This window comes from Camarhynchus parvulus, chromosome 4 (assembly GCF_901933205.1).
Source record: "Camarhynchus parvulus chromosome 4, STF_HiC, whole genome shotgun sequence".
In the NCBI taxonomy this organism is placed as follows: domain Eukaryota; kingdom Metazoa; phylum Chordata; class Aves; order Passeriformes; family Thraupidae; genus Camarhynchus; species Camarhynchus parvulus.
The window spans coordinates 37,747,489-37,767,833 of record NC_044574.1 but is presented as its reverse complement, the minus strand read 5'-3'; the positions used below and the strand labels follow the sequence as shown (position 1 = coordinate 37,767,833).

The following is a 20,345-nucleotide window of genomic DNA, read 5'->3' as shown; positions in this document are numbered from 1 at the left end:
CATTATTGTTGTCACTTCACCAGCATATACTAATCTCCAGAAAAATTCTCATGTAATTAAAATATAGAAAATTGGAATGTATGTTTATCAGTATTAATTATAACTACATTTTACATTACTGAAACCTAGGAAAGGTTGCATTTATCACAACAGGATTAGGATATAGCTATACTTATGTGTATCAAGTTCAAGAACCACTCTGAGAAAGACTGATGTAAACAACTACTATTTTGATTATTTTAAAAACCAAAACAATTAAACACACCCAAACTTCAGTACATTAACTTATTTCCTAAAATTATTTCCTAAAAATTAAGAAAGTCCTTTAATTTTGTTACACAGATGGAATCATGCAGGGAAACTGGGCACAGTCAAGGTCAAAATAGTGCTATTTTTGTGATGAGCAAAGTGGCAAACACGCAGCAAGCATACCTCTTCCTCCTTGTTTCTGGATTTCCTTCCTCTTGCAGAAATGGACCTGCCTCCATAGGTATCTGCCAGGTTTTGCAGTGTACCCTGTTTGCCATTTAATGGTATCAAATTTAAGGTGGCTGGGGCAGTAAAATTATCTGCTTTATCCAATAACGGTTCACTTATAAGAAACCAAATCCATCAAAGATCTGCAGATGTTCTGAAGTTAACCAATAAGCCTTTTTCACTTACATGAAACATATGACAGCAGTAATTAAAAATTTTGAGCAGCCAAAGAGAGACAAGAGCTCTAAAATCATAGTTGCCTTCTTCCTTCAATTCTGATTTTCTCATGCTATAGAAAATTTAGGTTAGAAAACCTAAATTGTGATGGATATGAGTTTTCTACATCTGGATTATATAAAAACGGTGGCACAGGATTGGGATTTCTGCCACTGCTGAGTTAAGCCTAAAATAGGAAGTGGAATCTTTTTACATTCTTAAATTAAGCTTTTTAAACAATGATTACTCAAAAATCTAATAAAGCATTTAAATATACTCATTACACCTAACAAGCTGTGCTAAATGTCTAATACACATGCACTGCATAGACTTGGTTCGTGTGATGTACTCTGTGACGTGTCAACAAAAGGATTTCAACCTTTAAGAAAGTTCTCTATAGAACAGTAGAAGAATCATTTGACTTCATGTTTTCTGCTTGGATTAAAAATCAATAATACTTTAATTATTTTACTAACGACATACCACAATTTTTTTTCTGAACAGGTTAAAAATTCCTTGATTTGTTGGTGCTACATACAATAAAGACAGCAAGCACACAAACATATGATAGACCTTCTGCCTCATAAAATGCCTCGGGCTTTGGCTTTCTCAAGCTCGTGTGTAGGGAACCATCAGTAAGTAAATACTCCAATGAGGTTATTGACTGAATCCAAATATTCTGGTTAAATAAACTCTCAGATTGAGAAAAATTAATAGCTCAAGGAAATAGCACGCTACTGCACTTCAGTGGTTTAGCAACCAGGAGATCAGAGAACAAATTAAAGGAATATTGTGGAAGAGTAGTTCCTATACATTCATAAGGGCCCCATGAATGCTGGTTCCAGCTTGAGCATTAAGCCATGCAGAATGTAAAAGAATATTTTCCATATTCATCTTTTCAAAAAAATGTTTGGTTTTATTTTTAACTTTTTAATACATGTTCCTGAGCTTGACAAAAGCTTACTGGCACTATTGAAGGAATTTCCTTGTTCTTGGTTTGAGCATTGAAGTTATTTTAGGTATTTCCATCAATGATGGTGATTTATATCACTGCTCTTAAGAAAGAAACTGGAAGTAAGATTTTTGAGAACTAATTTTATTTGTAGATTGTTTATTTTCAAAGACGTTAAATTTTCAAATACCAGGACTCATGTTTTGCAATGCCACACTGCTACAGTGAAGTAGCAAATTAGGTCAGCAGCTGTCTTAAAAAACAGATGTCTATAAGTACCATCAACTCAACTACTGAGTCAAATTTAGACTGTCAGTTGAAAATTAAAATTGACAGCAATTATATTTTATAGAAGCTGGGTAAATTAGTGCCAGTCATCAGACAAAAGGCTGACTATTAGCTGATGATTTCTCCTTTCAGATCAGCATTGTCCAAACAACAGTCCCATCCCTATATGAGAACAACTGCCAGCTAGTCAAATTATTTTCCTGCACAAATAGAAGGAACTTCCACTTGATAACTTCCACTTTCAATGACAAATCCAGAAATGGACTTGGTACTCTGGCTTCAAGTTATAAGTCTTAAGCATCTGGAAGTTATTTTAACTGTTCAGTAACCTCTCTGTTTTATTATGGGAACCATCTAAGATTAAAACATTTAGGATCATTGAACACATTAGAGAAAACTGAAAAACATTAACATGAATAGTTGGGTATCTTAAATAAACTGATCTCAAATTCATATCAATGCTAACAAAATCAAGAACAAAATGGAAGCAGAACTGGTACTGCTAACAACTTTCCAAGAGGGAATGGTACTAACAACAACTTGCCCAAGAAGAGGTAGTGACAAGAATTGCTCATTTTTTTTTTCAAAATTATTTACTGGTCTTGAAGATTTTAAAAAATGGAACCATAGTTTTAGAGAGAAAGACTCATTTTACAACATCGACACTAATCTAAGGATACTTTGCCATGAAAGCAGTGAATCAAAGCACCTAAAAATTGCTCACTGTAAGTGAAATAATCCCTGACATTAAGACCTGGCTTTAAATCATAATCTGATTATCAGGTATAACCCAGGAGACGCTGCTATAAATCTGCAGTTGGTCTCATCTCACTGCTACTCCAGCACAGTCAGTTCAATTTCAGCAGCTGACAAAGATATTGTCACTGAATTGCATATGAATAGTGTGGAGAAGCACTCAAAAAGTAAAACCCTCCTTGTTATCAAAACACATAGTCATTTCCAATATATGTTTTAAACAAACTTCCTAAAAGGAACAGTGAATTTAGAACCATAAACATAAAGAACATTTCACGATACTACCTTCTACTTAATTTCTGAAGAGTAAAGATTTTATAAGACCTGTTCAGCATTGGTCTGTTCAGCATTGACAGACGTGGATGAATTTATAATACCTTTTCAATAAGCAGAATGTGTTTCCCTAGCACCACTATGTCTGATCATTAGCTGTATCAGTTTAATCAAACTTCATTTTCGGTTCAAACTACTGTATAACATGAAGTTTAATTTTAACCAAGACTCCAAAGTATAAACAGAAAAAGAATGTAAATGAATCTTCTAAAATTGACAATAGCAGGTTAGACACATGCAAACAAAGATAATTTGTTAATAAGCCTGAAGTAATGAGAAATGTACTACATGATTATGTTACATTTTATTAAAATTAGCAAGAAAATGCAGAAAACTTATCTCCCATTCTCTCTGGTTTTTTCAACACTTAAGGAAAATATTTAGTCAGCATTTCACTTATGATGCTATTTCAAAGACTCACAAAGCAAGCTGAAACAGTAATACACACAGGAAGACCAGATTTCATACCATGTGTCCCTGAGCTCGAGCTTTGTTTTCCATGGCTTCTCTCTTTCGTTGCCAGAATTCTTCAACTTGCTTTGCTCTATCTGCAGCTATCCATCCTTTTTGCCTGGGTAATTTCAATACAGCAAGATGAAAGTCTCTGAAATATGACACTATAAACACCACCACCCCCACTGTCCTCTCCCCCACACTTATTCTAACTAGAACACAAAGGGGAAAAAAGTAACTTTATATGAGTAAGACATCTTCAAAAAATGCCTTTCACCAGCCAAAATACAAGTCACACTTGCAAAAACTGGAGGAAAACAGGCTTAGTAAAAGTGAGAAGAACTATTAAAAAAATAAATCCAAACCACTGTAGTGTTGTCCTTCCAGATTCTTGTCACTGAAAGAAAAATGAATGTCAAAACAGTCTTGGCATGATTGTTTCTGGAAGTGTCTCAGCTTGTTTCATTACTGTTATAATTTGTGAAAAAAAAGATTCCTTCAAGATTTCCCTTCAGGGATGAGCAAGAACTCATCACACGAAGCAATAAGTAAGGTCAATACTGTGACAGCCTTTCAAGACTGTCCTATGTTTGCAGTAAGAGCTTCTACCTCTTAGGGAATTACTACAGTGCTCAGTGTTCTCGCAATTCCTTTTAGAGAATCTTGGGGGATTTTTTTTGTTTGTTTTCAAAGGGTCCATGAAGGAATTTTCCTACCCTAGAATTAGCCATAACAAGATGATTGTTTTTTGACAAGCTCCACCCCAGGTCAGGGACCTGCTTGGGAAGACAAGAAGGCAACATTCAGTTTACCATAACTGAGCATCCTGCAACTCTATGAGTACATTTATAACATCATAGAGAAACCAGATTCTGACAAATTTGTTAGAAGTAGACCCAGAGAAGTTTAGTACTAAAATAAAACCAAAACACTGAGAAATGGTTTAAGATATTCTAAAAATGGTAGAATGATGAGGCCTTTCCAAGGTTCCCCAAGTTTCCTTTAACTGAGGACCTTTGGGGGTTTGGCAACAGTCAGGAAGAAACTGGAATATGCTGATAGCAATAACCCATTAGACTGAGGCAGTTAAAGAAAATAATTTTGCAAAACAGGAAGCTCTAGCAATTCATAATTAATTAGCACACTAAATAAAATACTCCCATTTTATTATTTTGACCCTTCACATCCCAATCAAAAAGGAAATTAATTTTTTTCCACATGCTACAATTCATTAAAAGGAAGACACAGATAAAACCACTTTGACACAATAAAACAAACACTGCTCTGAAAAGGCAAGACAATCCACACAGGTGTTACTGGTAAAGAAACAAACACTTGCCAATCCTTGTTTACACATACCTGATTCACCAAAAATTGTTACTCTACCTTTTAACTACATATGAACTCAACTGGTGGGTACTTCAATCTGTGCAAAGGCCTGTCATGCAGCTGAGGTTTGTCACATATCATGAACCTTACAGTGTTGGAGGAGAGGTCTTTCCAAATAAACCCAAACCAAGACAGTTCTATTTGTCTCAAACCAGTCACAGGAACATCTTATCTCAAAATTTTATAAAAATGTTTTTTCTTACTCTAAAGGTGAGCAACTCATTTTCCTAAAACTAGATTTCTTCTGGGCTGCACTTCTGCCTGATACAATCTTTCAAGGCTGTTGACAGTGAATATATTTAACATTACAGTAGTGGTAGTACAATGAAGGACTTCAACTTGAAGATTTCTCAGCTTCTTCAATATATGCCCTAAATTGACTATCTTTAACAAAGTTCTTGTTATTTAAATTCTTTCTTTGAGCAAAACATCATGATCACTTGCCTTCAGCTGGAAGAATTAAGTCCAGGATGGACATACAGCTAGGCTGGCTATGACAATAAAATTGCTTCTAAGCAACATACAAATTCTTAACACATTTAAGATGCTAAGAAACAGCACCTCAATTTACAGCTAACAGTAATCCAGTCTACAAAGAGAAAAACCCAAATCTCTACCTCTTTTGAAACTTCTGGACAGTGTTTTCATTGAGTGCTTCCAAATTCATGTATTTGAGAAATGCTGAATTGGTTTTCTCTTCCCAGTCTGTGTTATTTATAATTTGCAGCACTCTGCTATAGTTTCTCTCCATTTTAAAACATTTAAAACAGTTTATCCAGGTACAGACAAATATAATGTAATATTTTAAAATGTATGAGTCAAACTGCTTCCTAATCTAGGCAAGAGCTGGGGATTGTGTGCTTTGTGCAAAGCACTGAGAATAAACAGAGGAGGAAATACATTTAACTACAGCTGGCAAAAGATGCCTTCCAGTACTGGGTTGTACCAGGTAGGACTTTAATTATCTCACAACAGTCCAACCTACTATAAGGAATATAAAATATACCTCAAAGCTTTCAGAACTGTAATATCAATGTTAAGCATGACATTATTGCTGCAAATTTTAAAATAGCAAAAAGCCTACAATTGCAAATACATATTATATTAGAACATAAAATTGAATTAATTTAGTTTACAAGAATAAATGGTTTCTTTGGCCACTTCCTTTTTCTCACATTAACTTCATTTATTTCTTCCTCCATGGAACAGATGATTGGCTCTGCAGAAGTTTAAATAATGAAGGAGAAAATTTGTACCTCTAGGAAAGTCAGTTAGTAATGTTCACAGTACTAAACTTCCAGGAAAATGGTATTTTCCCATTTCCTAGTCACAACTGCAGAGTTCCTTGGGCAATATTATGAGATCTAAAGGAGAGCAAATAATTTTTGAACAAGCTATTTGAAAGAGTGAAAACATTAAAAAGAAAATCAGTACTTGCTTACAATCTCTTTATATATAAAAATACCCTATTTACAGTAATTAGGTCTTCTAATTCACTATTTGAATACCAAATTAGAGGCTGCACACCATTACAACACCTGGCATTCACATCTCAATGAAGAAAGCTCCTAAAAGCTTTCCACCAACAATTCTGGGATCATTCCAGATGCTTTGCAATACTACAGACACCTAGGTGCAGAGAAGGCAGGAAGAATAAGAGGATGGCAGAAAGAAGCATCTTGTCAGGCAACACAAAAAGTCAAACCATGAACAAAGTGAAGGAGGTTAAGGCATCTGCATTAAGGCATCTGCAACCACATGAAGCCAACAATTTTGTCTGAAATCTACTTCAGGTACATTTGCTTAGTAAACTATTTTTTCCGTTATTGGAAAAGCCAAGATCTCCATTGGCTCTAAAAGAATTGTGGTCTGTGAGGGTCTAACACACAAACAGACAGCACAATACCAATGAATAGAAGTGATTTTGAGACATGCTCAACTACTAAATGAAACCAGACACAGAACAAGAATCTAACATGGAGGGACAGATTCACAGATTATCATAGTCCAACCTGTTTGCATTGGCTTGTTTAGACACTTCCTTCAATCTTTTCACTTTTTTCCTAACTGCACCAACATCGGGTAAATGCTGATGACCTGCAGGTCCCTTAGGAACTCCTGGACGTGTTCCAGGTGGAATTCCTCTGTAGATAAATATGTACAGTAACTTTCATTACTTTCATCTAAAGCAGAATACATGTAGCTTCTAATGGAAGGTAGACATACCTTTCAACAACTCCTCGGTCTTGTAGTTTAGCTCTCAACTTGGCTTCCCTCTCTTCAGCTATTCTGAAGACATTTTCCTTTTGCTGTTGCATCTGGTCAAAAATAGCATGATAGTGTTCATAGCGTCCTCTGGAAGACACAGGAAAAGGACCAACACCACCTCCACCGACATAATATGGTGCCTGGAAACCAAAAGGGGTAGGGTGGAAATCACAAATACTGCTTTTAATAGGCTCTTCCAATTTTTACCTCTTCAGCAGAATAATAATACTAACATATTCTGCAACAATTCTAAATTGGTCCTAGTTTTATCCCTGGCATGCTCCTATTTTAACAAATTACAAGGTAGATAATTTTTTTTTTATTAGGAGTCCAGAATAAAACACCATTTTAGCTTCGTTTAAAAATAGTACAGTTATACATGAGTCACCTCTCACATATTCTGGAAGTCACTGAAAATGACTCCGTCGAAGTGTAAACAGAGATAGCTAATATTACATGGCCAAAATCAAAGTTTTACCAAAAAAAAGTGATACATTCCAACTGAAGTAGTAACAAGTGACTTATAGCCAAACACACATTTTTTTTCATGAAGCTGGAAACAGTTGAGCACAGTTTTAAGTTTGCTGAATGGCACTATGTGCAGATTTATCTGAGAACCCCCACTGCCACCCAGCCTATCACTTTATTTCCATCACTAGACTTGAGATGTTTCTCTACTAAAGGTCAGACCAGGAGAACAGCCACCACAAGGCACTGCTTTGTGCAAATTATACCTGTCATTCTCAAAGCATTAGAATTCCTGCAGAAATTTTAAGTGAAAATAATGAAAAAAATAATGTTTCAAGCAGCTGTGTACAGTAATAGCCAAGGATGGATGCAGAAAATGTGAAACTGGCAAAATAAGGTTAAGGTTGTCAGCACATGCATAAAAATGTTTCCTTTATGCCTGGGGGAAGCACTCAAATAGCCCATGGTAGTAAATCTATGGAATTTGTTTCAACAACAGTGTCAATCTACCTTCCAGCGTGGTCTGAAGTATTTAATATAAATTCAGACAGGTGAGTACAGATGTGACAGGTTTAAGACTGCCTGTTTAAAAGTTCTTGAAGAAACTATACTTGACAATGGAATTCACCTCACATTCTGAGTTTCAGATGTTCAGTGCTATAAATGGCTCCCCATAACCCAGATAAGAGTACTAAATCAAGGATTTATCTAGGCATTCAAACAAATATGCAGGTAGACTGTTGGTCTGTATAAAAATAACTATACAAGACTATGATTTCTACAAATAGAGGGAAAACTCTTAACTTTAGACACTATTCAAGATTTCACGTATCATTATCAGAGCTCAGTTTTCAAAATCTAAAGAAATACTAGAGAATGATCATCATTCTCCAGGCAAATGATATGAAGCAGGTGCTCATCAACAGTCTAGAGAACAGAGTCAGCACCTGCTAGAACCACAAACCCAAAGCCAAACACTTGCCACGTCTTCCTCTACTTTTCCTGAGAAATAGGTGCCAGCAATCAGACCAAAAATAAAAGAGGGCAGAATCATGCAGTGCAAGAATGACTGTTGTGCCTTTGTAAGAGGCTGTATGTCTTGTGTTATTGGAAAGCTTGAACAATGCTATTCAATGGCACTGTCAGGGAGTTGCTGGATATACTCCTTGCATGCTGGAGAAAGGAAAAAGATAATTAAGTCAAGAACATTATAATAGTATATGGAATCCTGAAATGATGGTAAACCAACAGTCTGCAGTATGACATGCACTTGACTATCCAATTTGAAGAAGACATCTCAATGATTTTTCCACCTACCATGATGTCTTACACCATTGACACTTGGTGAAAACAAACACACTCACTGGCCTCAGTTTCCCTAGATAACTGAGAATGCAGCTAACATTGCATCTGGAGCTACAACAGAACAGCTCATATGTTCACAGTAAAACTGAGTTAATCAGAAGCACTGTGGAACACACGCAGCTCTCATCCAAATGTGAGGATGCATGCATACCATGTTGTATGGGAGCTTGTATTGGTGCCTGCCAGCTTGATCGTGAAGGAGAGGAGGACAACATAGAAGCAAATTACATTTTTTCCTTTTTTTTTTCATTAAATCAGCACTTTGTAGTTTTTAAAGTCTGTTATGCTTAAGTTTGCATTTATATTTAAGCTCTACTTACATTATGTGTGGCACACATCCAAACATGATATCTATTTTGAAAGGAAATATTTAATAAGCAGCTACTGAAACCTGGTTGGTGTTTGTGTATTCCTCATTTTTGTACAGAGAATAGTAATAAAACCTCTATCCATTTTGACTTTATTGCTCAGTCAAAGCTGGCTTACAAAAATCCTAGTGAACATGTTTATGCCCAGTTTTTTTTTAAGACTCACTACCACCACAACAAATCCCTGTGTTTCAATCCGCTTTCTATTGTCAGATAGACTTACCATAGTACTACTTAAATTCCTGCACTGGCTCTGTCATCTGAAAGCAGCCAGACCCTTATAATCAACTAAGTTGATGAGACTACTTTCCAGGACAGTTCTATTTCCATGAAACTATGACATGCCCAAATAGGGAAAAGGAAACAGTCATGGGAATCAGATTAAATTATGTACAAAGTGAATAGATAAACAGTACACTGCAATAAAATGAATTAGATTTACTCAGGAATTTTTACCCCCCACCTGAACATCTTATTGATATATAGAAACACTTACATTGCTAAATAACAAGGAATGTTTAGAAACAAGTGTTTAATACTGGGAAAGAGGTCCATTACTACAATATGAAAACCTGGGAACAAAAAAAATTCAGGAACAAACTTGAATGTGAAAGAAGCTGCTCATGCATACACTCAGCACAGGAAAAGTTGCAAAAGCAGGTGTAGAAATAAGAAAGTGGTGCATGAAAACCATTACTAGCAGAGAGAGAAGAGATTCAGAAATTTAGAAACATTAAAAATGAAAATTGCATGTAATCTTCAAAAAGGCCAGGGAGGAGCTGTTACAGTCTATCTCAAATTATCCACAGATTAATAATGGACAGCCTCAAGAGTTGAGACTTGTCGAAAGAGCAAATCCTTCTGAAAAGAGAAGACCACTTCATACAATCAAAGGCGGGGGGAACACACTGCACCACATTTCTGCATCTGCTGCCAACCTTAACACCACTTCCACCTGAACCAAGCACATTCCTCCATCCTTGTTCCCTGGCTCTGTTTATTCGTTCCATCTGAAGGAGAAAACAATACAGGAAAACAAAATTCAAGGAACCACTAAGTAAAAATTGAACTTCACTCTTAACACATTTTAAACATATTTTACCCTTTCTTTTTCCAATCTTCTCATTTCATCTGCCTTCGGTAAACTGATCTGCAATGTGTAAGGATTAAACACGTTAAGGAACTAGGAAATCAAACCACTGCATGTTCGTACAAAACACACCACACCACAACGTATGTCATTAAAATTTCTATGGGGGAATAAAGAAAAATCTGAAGACTCTTGTCTACCTGCTCTCTCTGGCGTTTTTCTTTTTCAGGCAATTCTAACCTTTTCTTTTTTGAAGGTTCCTGAAAAATAAGCATATAATTTGGTATTTATTACTGAGTCATTACTCTGCCAAGTCTCTGTCAAGATGGGTTACCAATCCAATTGCTGGTGTCTATCATGAAGATTAAAATAAAGAAATCATTGCTGTATAATGTTTGGGAAAAAAGATGAGGAGGAAAGGTTTGAATGTTGTATGTTGTCATTCTTGCCATGGACTCAGCTTTTGCTCAGTTTGAAAACAGATGATTTCATGATAACTCAAATGTTTTCCTCCTTTTTTTTACTGGAGTAATTTTCATCAATGGGGTTGGAAATGCCTGCATGAAAGTTGAAACTTCAAATTAGCATGATGTCAGAATGAGAGAAAAATTCTATCAGAAAACATATTCTTAAAGTCACAACTGAGCGTGCACTAAATGGGGTTTAAAATACTTGATTATTCAGGAGGTTTGAAGTGAAAAGCACTGCTAGGATATAGGGGTATGTGTTCATCCTGTACTAAAACTTCTTCAAAACCTGAAGGCAATAATTTTTAAATCAGTTTTGTCTTATTTTTTCTTCTTTGGTAGCATCACGCTTCATTACAATCCTTTCTTTATAGAAACTCTTTGAGGGGGTCTAGATATTAAGATTCTCTTACTTGGAAGGTTATCCTGGGGCTCTTTTGCTTAATATTTCACTTGGTTCCAACTCTAACTAAGGTTCTTGTTACCTATGACAACACAGTCACCACTGAATACCTGCTAAAGAAGTAGCTATGGTTAACAAAATGTGCTGTTTATTCTAATCTTCTCAAAAAAGCCATCATTACTTTTGAAGCTTTTTTTTTTCTGACCATACTAGAACACACAGAGCTTCACAGCATTTTCTTTTGACAACATTCAATCCTGTCAAATGGATAATTTAAAATCAAGTATTGCAGATGCTGGAAACCTTTAGAGACTTGTAATAATAGAATGTTAATGTAGTATTACTAATTGGAGGAGACAATTGTTACACAGGCCTCTGAAAAGCCAGCTAAGAGCTGCAAGCTCAGACTGAGAAGAAAATTTCCATTTTAAGTTGTAGCCACTGTTTCTATCCTCCATCTTATGGGGTATCATCCCTAGGTACAACTCACAAAAACACTGTCCTAAAATAGCAGCATTACTGACTCCTTCCATGTAGGAAGAGGATATTTCCTCAGTCTCTCCCCTGCCACATCAAGTCTCAGGGTAAGCTGGGTAAGTGTTGGCTGGTGAAACCCGTGACAAAGACCCATAGATGGCTTTGCAACCAAGCCTTAAAACGCATAAACCTTGTGATTTCATAAGGACACACAAGAAGTCTGCACTCTCCCTTTCTTGCTTTTTCAAACTGTGTTTCAAGAGCCAACAAGGCTTGTGTGATCAACGAGCTTTTCTCTAAACCTCTGATAACTGTTGAACTTCACAGATAATTTGTATCTCCAGGATAATTTTCTATCCACCAACAACTTCCCCAGATGGATAGAGGTCCTACTGCTATGTTCCCTGGAGCGCCATGGGAGAAGGGAAAAAAAAAAAAACCCAACCAAAAATAAACCCCACAACAACCATGTTACTTATTCAGAAGAAAATCTCAACTAGTTCTCTTGCTGAAGCAGCAGCCTCTTGGTTCTAGTTGTCTGGCATGTGCATATAGCTCAAAACTAGCTGCAGCAAAAACAACTCCTGACTATGCAGTAATTAATGGAATAAAGAGAGAAAATAAAAGTTTTATGTAATCAGGAATACTAAGAAGACAAGAGGAAGAAAGATTAGAAGTACTCTATGACAGTATACAGAAAACGTTCTCATTAGCTCATGAAATTACATCTGGGAAACTTCTCTTTCAATTACACAGTATCTCTGCCTAATAACACTTCGTAAAATGGTTAGAAAAAGTTTGCCTGTTTTTTAAAAAATTTGAAATTATTTTGGAACAAAGAGAAAAGATGCAAAGGTTCCAGTGTCAATGATCTTGGTATACCTGACAGGCTTCCAATATTCCTATGAGTGGTTAACACCAACAAAGCAAATGAAAATACACAAATGTAATTCAGCCTTGGAATTAAAACCCAAGCCTAAAGTAGCCGTTTACAAAAATTATATTAAAACCAACTAAACAAACAATCAATAATGAAGCAAGCCAAGCATTTAAACTACTAGTTCTACTTTCTCTGCAGGTGCATGAGGCATGTCCACATATCAAGACATTTTGAAAAGGAAGGCACAGTATTTAAATAAGGCATGAACAAAACAGCTCAATTTAACTAACTTAGCTTCTTACCTGTCTAATTTTAGTCAATGGCTTCTTCTCATTAGGCTTTTTAGGTGCACCACAAGACTTCCTGATAGTTAAAGGCACTCCATATTTTGCAGCAGGTTTGGTAATTTTCTGAGCTGGTGCAACTGAAGTCAGTGCTGGTTCTTGAACTGGTCTTTGAGCTGAAAAGAAGAAAAACCCCACAATAAAAAAAACAACTGGTTTCTGGTTTTGAGCTACCCAGGCTGGCCAGCAAGTGGTATTTCCCTTTCCCAAAGTCTTAGAAAGCAAAACTAGAGAAAAATGGGTGAACTGTGTGTCAGGGACCAAAGTTGTGTCTGAGGCCCTGCCATATTTGGTTTGTTCTTATGCACATCCACAAGACAATGGGGAAAACTTTGTTGTGTAACTGGTGGGAACTTGACCCTTGAAAGAGAAACATTGGGTTGGTCCATTAGTGGGAACTTAACCTGTGAGAGAGGAGCAATGCACAATAGAGCTGTTGTTAGCATGGAGGTGGGATCATAAGCCACTGCAGCCTCATCTCACATGCTGTAGCTGGAAAAATTCCACTCCTGAGGAGAAGCCTTGAGGTGTGGGTCTGGGGTTGAGGGGTGACAAGGACTGGATGCACACCTGAAGGTGCACTGCCTGCCCCCCGGCATGAGCACCATGCCCTACACGTCCTTTGCCTGCCCAGCAGCTTTGCAGGAACCAGGGGTCGGTATCTATTATTTGCTACTGCTAGCAATAAAAGAAAACTTGCTCTGGAGTCACAGCTGGGATTCAGGCTTGGTGTGCATGGGCATCCTCCTGAACCCCCAACAAACCACTAACATTTCATTCACATTAGCTGATACATTAGCTTGCCTAAGTTTGATGTTTGATAAGAAACAGAAGAAAACAATTCCTGTGCTTTTACATTTTAATCCTTCAAGCTGGATAACTGACACTTCATTCAGCTGCCTTGCTCAACTGCACAGAGCTCATGTACACAGGGAAGAGGTCTCCTAATGGAATGGAGAGACAGGCCCTTCTCCACTAACAACAATGAACTGAAACCTGGAATGCTAATGTCACCAGAAGATGAGTTCTAGAAGAGCTCCAATGGCCTTCAAGGATACTGCTTTCCCCATAGAGTTCCTGAACATACACCAATATTGTGGGTTTGATCCTGGGTTAGCAGGGTTCTCTTACCATAGAATAGGAGCAACACTATCAAAAGACACCAAAGCCCTTGCTAGAGCATCAGATAATTACAAGGAAATAAAATAATTGGGAAGGAAATCTAGGGGGAAAAAAAGGCAAACTAATGCAGTAAAGTGAAGTAACACCATCTTGACAGAATTAATCTTTGTTACCACTAGCAGAAATTTTACTGAATTAGACTGAAGCCAGGGCTTTATCCTGGAATCTCTAATGAAGCATCCCACTTTTTTTTTTTTTTTTTAAGAAATCATACTTCTCATTAGCCATTTTTCATTACTAAGGGATAAAAATAAGTCATACAATCATAGCATATGAATTAGTTCCATTATTTGCAGTCTACACTGTCTCTTTAAATTTTGGAAGTGTAGAATACTGCAAGAGGAAAAAGTACACTTAATATATTATAGGCCCATAGCCTCTATTTGCATCATTTGTACCCAACACACATCCAGCTCCCCAGGGGAGGGGAGGAAATTGCTTCTTCTTTTTTTTCCTGAAAATCCTACAGTCAGGTATGAGAGCACACAAAAAAAAAAAACCAAAACGAGTAAAAAACAAAGTTACATACATGATCTTGACAGAGCTGAAGGGAAAAGTAGTGTAGACATCAACTTACCCGGTGAAGCATGTGGTCCAAACTTGTGGAAAGTTTTGTGACTGAATTCTTCTGCAATAAGCTAAACAAGTGGAAGAATTACTCAATAGTACCTTTGACAAAGCTAGGAATAACTCATTTTCAGACAAATGTGCCATTGGCAGTAAGCATCTAACTAAGAGCATTTACTGTAAATTACACAAAAATAAATACTCAACTATGCATTGAATCTAGTATTACTAGAATCTAGTATTACCAATATGGAGCTGGAGTATTTTCAAACATTTTTGACATAATTACTCAAGTAATTTTAAAAAGCAATTTAGTCTGACTTCTGTGTGGCACATGTTATCTCATTTATGAACGAGCTAAGAATCTAGGAAAAAAGTTAATGTGAGCATCAACACAATTTTTATGCATAATTAATTTTAGATTTCTGAGTAGCTGCCAAAGTTCACCTCAATTTCTCATACAGCTAGTGTCAAAAAATAGTTCTTTAAAAATGCTTGCAGTTTTAAAGAGTTGCTATCCTTATCAAGATGGGAAGATGACCACATATGTGGGTATCTGGAAAGACACATATGGTGTGCTGTAAGGCATATAAAATTAGCATAATGAAATACGGAAAGCAGTCCTACTGAGGTGAAAAATTTGAGACTAGACTAAGAATATTCAAATATTAATAGTCCATCATCTTAAATACTGTAGGTAGTTCTGAACAAAACATCTCAAAACCTATATAGTAGAAGTGAAAAGTATTCAAGGAAGAGCAGCAAGGATAAATGAAAAGTGTCAGTTCAGGAATAGTCTTTACAGAATCTTGAACTACTGAGATTCCTTTGATTTGTACCAGTCAGTTACAACAGATGTTGAGGAGTTAAACCTGAAAAAAAAACCCCAAAACAAGAACCAAAGGGCAGAACTTAGGGCTCTGTACATAATGGCAAAACAAATTTTTAATCTGGAGAGTCTGGCATCAAAGATTCTGTGAACCAGAAGGCACACAGTTTCCTACAGTTTCTTAGTAATGGTATTTCAATTATCTTGAAGCTTTTATTTGAGTGGTAAGCTGTAGCAACTGAATTATGATCTTTGCACGATAACACCTTTACTGACAGAAAAGAAACCTGACTCTTCAGTATCTTTTAAAGAGCCCCCTCTCCTTTTTAAAAATTGATGCTAATTTAGATCTGCTCTTTAATGCAACTTGGTAACTATGAAGCTAAAGAAAGAATTTACATAAAACTGGAAGATTGATTTCCTGATATTTAAAAATGGGATTTCAGCAGCAGTTGCAACATCCTGAAGATGAAATAATGAAATGAAATAATTTTTAAGCTGAGACTAAGGAAAACAGAGGACAACAGTACTAGCTATGGATGATACTGCAAGAAAATAAGCATTACAGCTGTATCACAGAATGACCACCTCCTGCTGAATATGAATGTACCAGACTGATATATTTCGTAAAAGGCGCTTTCTGTGTGGGGTTTTTTTTGGTTGTTTCAAATATTAGATAACACCTCTAAGTCACACACAGCGGTAGTACAGTGTGAAAAATTGCACCTAAGTATTCATACTCCATCTAGAACAAATTGGTATCACCATCTGGAGATACAGACAGCCTATTACTAATTATACTTTGACTGACTAACTCCAAATAAAAAGTTAATATCCATTCCAGTTCCTGGAAACAAGACCAGACCAAACTATTACTGTTTCAATGTTAGAACAAACTTATCTGTAACGATTTCTGAATTTTACCTTTCTTTGGGACTTCAATCTGAAGTAAGTTGAAAGTCTATTTCAACATAGAAATTCAGAAATTTCAATTATATAAGGCCTTTTCCAGACATTTCTTCAGTCGTGAGTTAGAATCTATTAGAATTATTTATACTGCACTTCCTCCATTTCCTTTCTCTTCTATATTTATTTACCTCATATCAGTACTATTATTCACTTGTTAATCTTGATCTCTTTTGACTAGATTCATATTAAAATGAAATTATTAGATATAAAATTATATGAATAGATTTTAAATAGAATAGGAAGCAACTTCTTTGAGGGTATATACACATGATACATTTAAACCTCAAGAAATTAAAAGATTATTTTACTTGGCATTATTTTCCACAACAGGCTCTCAGGTCATTCTAAATTACAAACAAAAAATGGATTGAAGAGATACTATACAGCAACAAGGCTGAAATAATTGACAGCAGCATTTTATGAAAAGATACATATCTAAACAAATCATCTCAGTGGTGATTCCTCACGATATAGAAAAACACACAAAACAATTCACTTCAGAAAATGCCACTTTAGATTTACTTACGGAAACTACCAAACACTTAATAATTTGAGACTTTTTTTTACAGTTCATGGTAAAACTAGTTTTTCCACAATTGACCCTGTCTATAAGAGCTCTAGGGAAAACTATTACTCTAGTTTTCCATGTAACATTAGAATAAAGAAAAAGCCAAGTCCTATGATGTTTTTAGGAAAGTTAGAATTAAAACTAACTCCATACCTCTGGTGTGAGAAATTTTTCAACCCGTTTGGCTATAAAGTTTTTCTCCAATATGGAGTTTACTGATGGTCTATTCCTGGGATTCCTTTTAAATAGCTGTGACAGCAGATTACGTAGGTCGTAGGAATAATGCATAGAAACAGGAGGAAAAGGCCCAGAGATTATCTTCAGGACCAAGTTCTTCATGTTACCGGCTTCAAACTGTATCACACAAAGAACAGAACAGTTACTCTTATCACCTGTCCATGTCCAAGGCTGCACATACAGATGATGAGGAAACGAAGCTAACAGTGCACCTCCCTTTGCCTCAACATACACATTTTCAAGGTCAACACCAGCAGTTCAAAATAATCTGTTGCCAAGTATCCAAATTAAAATTCTTATTAAAAACACATCACAATACAGGTATTTCATACTATGGAGACACAATATGCTAACAAGTAATTACTTGCCTCCAGGTCTAGATTGACAATGATATATAACTGAGGAAAAAATAATTATCTGCTTGATCTCCTCTTCCAAAGGCTTTGAACCACAACATGCCTTCTGCCTTTTTTAGCAACCCCCCATTACAAATGGCAGTATGTGAAGTATTCACACTCGTTCAGGGTGAAATATGCTCAGACTTCAAGGGAATGCTCAGACTTCAGTTTAAGCTCAGGTAACAGAGAGCACCATTTCAATTCCCTTGTACAATAAAAAGAAAACAGTATGTATTACCCAGCTTACAGAAAACAAATTGTTGACATCAACTCTCAGAAATTAAACACTGTCAGCAGTGCTGCCACATAAAAGACCAAGCAAGAAGAAATTACAAAAGCTTGAAATAAAATTAAATCCTTATCCCTTGAAAATAGTTCCTTCCATTTTCATGTTGTTATAATCTTTTTCTTTTAATAAAAATAGCTACTAAGAAGCTCCAAACAAAACAAAATCCAGAAAAAAAAATCTGTGGACAGGACAGAAAAAACCCCAAACATTTTCTTCCCTTCCTAACTGAAAAATGGATGATGAAGACATAGTCTTCAAACTATAACACACATAGATAGAAGAAGAAAAAACTGGAAAAAGGCAACCCTTCCACCTTGGGAGTTTTTTCTAAGCACTATTTCTGTTCTAAACAGAAATACATTAATCCATCTGCAAAAAAGCAGAATCCAAATTCAGATTTTCAATGAAGGTTTCAATGGATTAAAACTTTTTTGGAATAAAACCTAACCCAACCAAAAACCCCAAACAACAATAACAACAAAACCAACAAAACCCCAAACCAACCAACCAAAAACCCCTACAAATGCCCCCACTATTCCTAGTATCCTTTATTATAACACCTAACAATTTTTTCAGCTAATACAATCCATTGAAAACAAAAGTGCCAAGACAGCTGAGAGACTGGCATGGAGCAAAACACCAATGAAAAGTGTTGGTTGGCACAGGAAGTTGTGATCAAAACACTGAAGGTAATTCTCAAAGAGCTGCCATGAAAGCATTTCATCAACTAAAATATATCTGCATGACATCAGAAATAAATTCTGTCTGAAACCACTATTCTTCTATAGACACACAAAGTTTCTACTCACCGCATGTTTCAGTGTACACATTTCATAGAGAACACAACCAAGGGCCCAGATATCACTAAATCAAAGAGAACACATTATTTTAACACTTAGTTCTAGGTTAACATTGCCAGTTAACTTGTATCTGTGAGATCTGTCTCTGAAGAGCAAAAGGGTGGATTTTTGAGTATGCACAAGCCCCCCCACATGGACTTCTTTGACCTTGCAAAACCCCAGGGAAACAAAAATCCCTAAACTAATTCAACAACCAAAATAAGGCCACCCTGAAAATCAGATGATGCTATTTTGGCTTCTGATTTAGAACCATCTCAGCCACAGAAATCAGACAAAATATGGACAAAGGCTTTTTTCATTTAAATATATACATTTGCCTGAGGTCTTTGAATTAAACAAACAAAAACAAAAAACACCTCATCACCTAACTCAGCAAATACAATTCTCAAAGTCAATTTATTCTGTTCAGCAGTGACTAAACTTACCCTCATTCATTACAGGATTTGGACACCATTGGATAATAAACCCCATGTAGAAGAAATTAAAGGGAAGGAATTGTAATAATTTTTATCTCTTAAGAAAACCATTGAAACGAGTACAAGGCACTCACAGCAATGAACGCAACCACTTGGCTCTGTGGAAGGGTAACTTACTAACATTTAATTATTACCATTTAATTACATTGGGGACACTGTTACCAGGTACAGTCCGCTGCCAGGGCAGCAAAGGTGTAAGCAAGGTATCTGGAGCAAGCTGAGCCACCCATCTATGCACATCATGTGTGCAAATAATCAAATTGCTGTGTTTCATCCTTAACAGAGTTTCACTTTGGTAGTGCATAAACAAAGGCAGTACAACCACTGTGCAAACAGGCAAAAGCAGAGCCATAATTAAGAACACAACCAGATTTAGAGCTTGGAGCATTAAGCTAAGTCATCTCTCCATGACATTGCTTTCTACTTCAGACCTACCTATAGAGGTACAACCTCTACAGTGAAGCTCAGTACCTACTTGGGTAAGAGACAAACTAACAGACGCTCACCATCATTTGATTGGAACAGCTTTAAATTCCTAAAAGAGCTTATTTTCTTTTTACTAAAGAGGTTTAATAAAATCCTTATTAGTACCTTTTATTGTTGTAAGGCTTGTTCTGGCATATTTCAGGTGACAAATAGTACGGTGTTCCTATGCAAGTGCGTGCCAGCTCTGCAGTACTAAGAGAAAAATAAGGATGGATGTTAACTGGTTAAATCACATGAAGTGCACAATTGTGTTTTCCTTGATCAAAGCAATTTAAATTAATTGAAAGGAAAAACAGTATCAAAAAGGAGTTACCTGTTCAGAACTCTGGCAATTCCAAAATCTCCCAGCTGTATTGTTCCATCTTTGGTTAAAAATATATTCTTGACATAGAAATGTTAAGAAGTCTGTTAATTAAAATATTCATACAATTGCACACTTTTTGTTCTCTACATGTTTTGAGAAGAAAATTTTTTACCATTTAATCTCTCT

The 20,345-nt window shown here is 36.1% G+C and overlaps 1 protein-coding gene across 14 annotated transcripts in view; it reads right to left on the bottom strand.

Annotated features, from left to right (window-relative positions):
- Positions 1-20,345, bottom strand: part of NEK1 (NIMA related kinase 1) — a 45,690-nt gene that overhangs the window by 17,874 nt on the left and 7,471 nt on the right. For 6 of the 14 annotated variants that reach the window (XM_030947321.1, XM_030947323.1, XM_030947320.1 and 3 more), the window contains 13 exons: positions 20,169-20,236; positions 19,961-20,047; positions 18,843-18,897; positions 17,263-17,463; positions 14,754-14,814; positions 12,953-13,110; positions 10,624-10,683; positions 10,436-10,483; positions 10,272-10,343; positions 7,091-7,272; positions 6,877-7,008; positions 3,491-3,593; positions 433-516 (listed from right to left, as the gene is read on the bottom strand). In XM_030947321.1, the coding sequence (XP_030803181.1) occupies positions 433-516; positions 3,491-3,593; positions 6,877-7,008; positions 7,091-7,272; positions 10,272-10,343; positions 10,436-10,483; positions 10,624-10,683; positions 12,953-13,110; positions 14,754-14,814; positions 17,263-17,463; positions 18,843-18,897; positions 19,961-20,047; positions 20,169-20,236 (1,311 nt within the window). The remainder of the gene's footprint in view (positions 1-432; positions 517-3,490; positions 3,594-6,876; positions 7,009-7,090; positions 7,273-10,271; positions 10,344-10,435; positions 10,484-10,623; positions 10,684-12,952; positions 13,111-14,753; positions 14,815-17,262; positions 17,464-18,842; positions 18,898-19,960; positions 20,048-20,168; positions 20,237-20,345) is intronic. The other 8 variants (XM_030947327.1, XM_030947328.1, XM_030947329.1 and 5 more) reach the window with 5 other exon arrangements.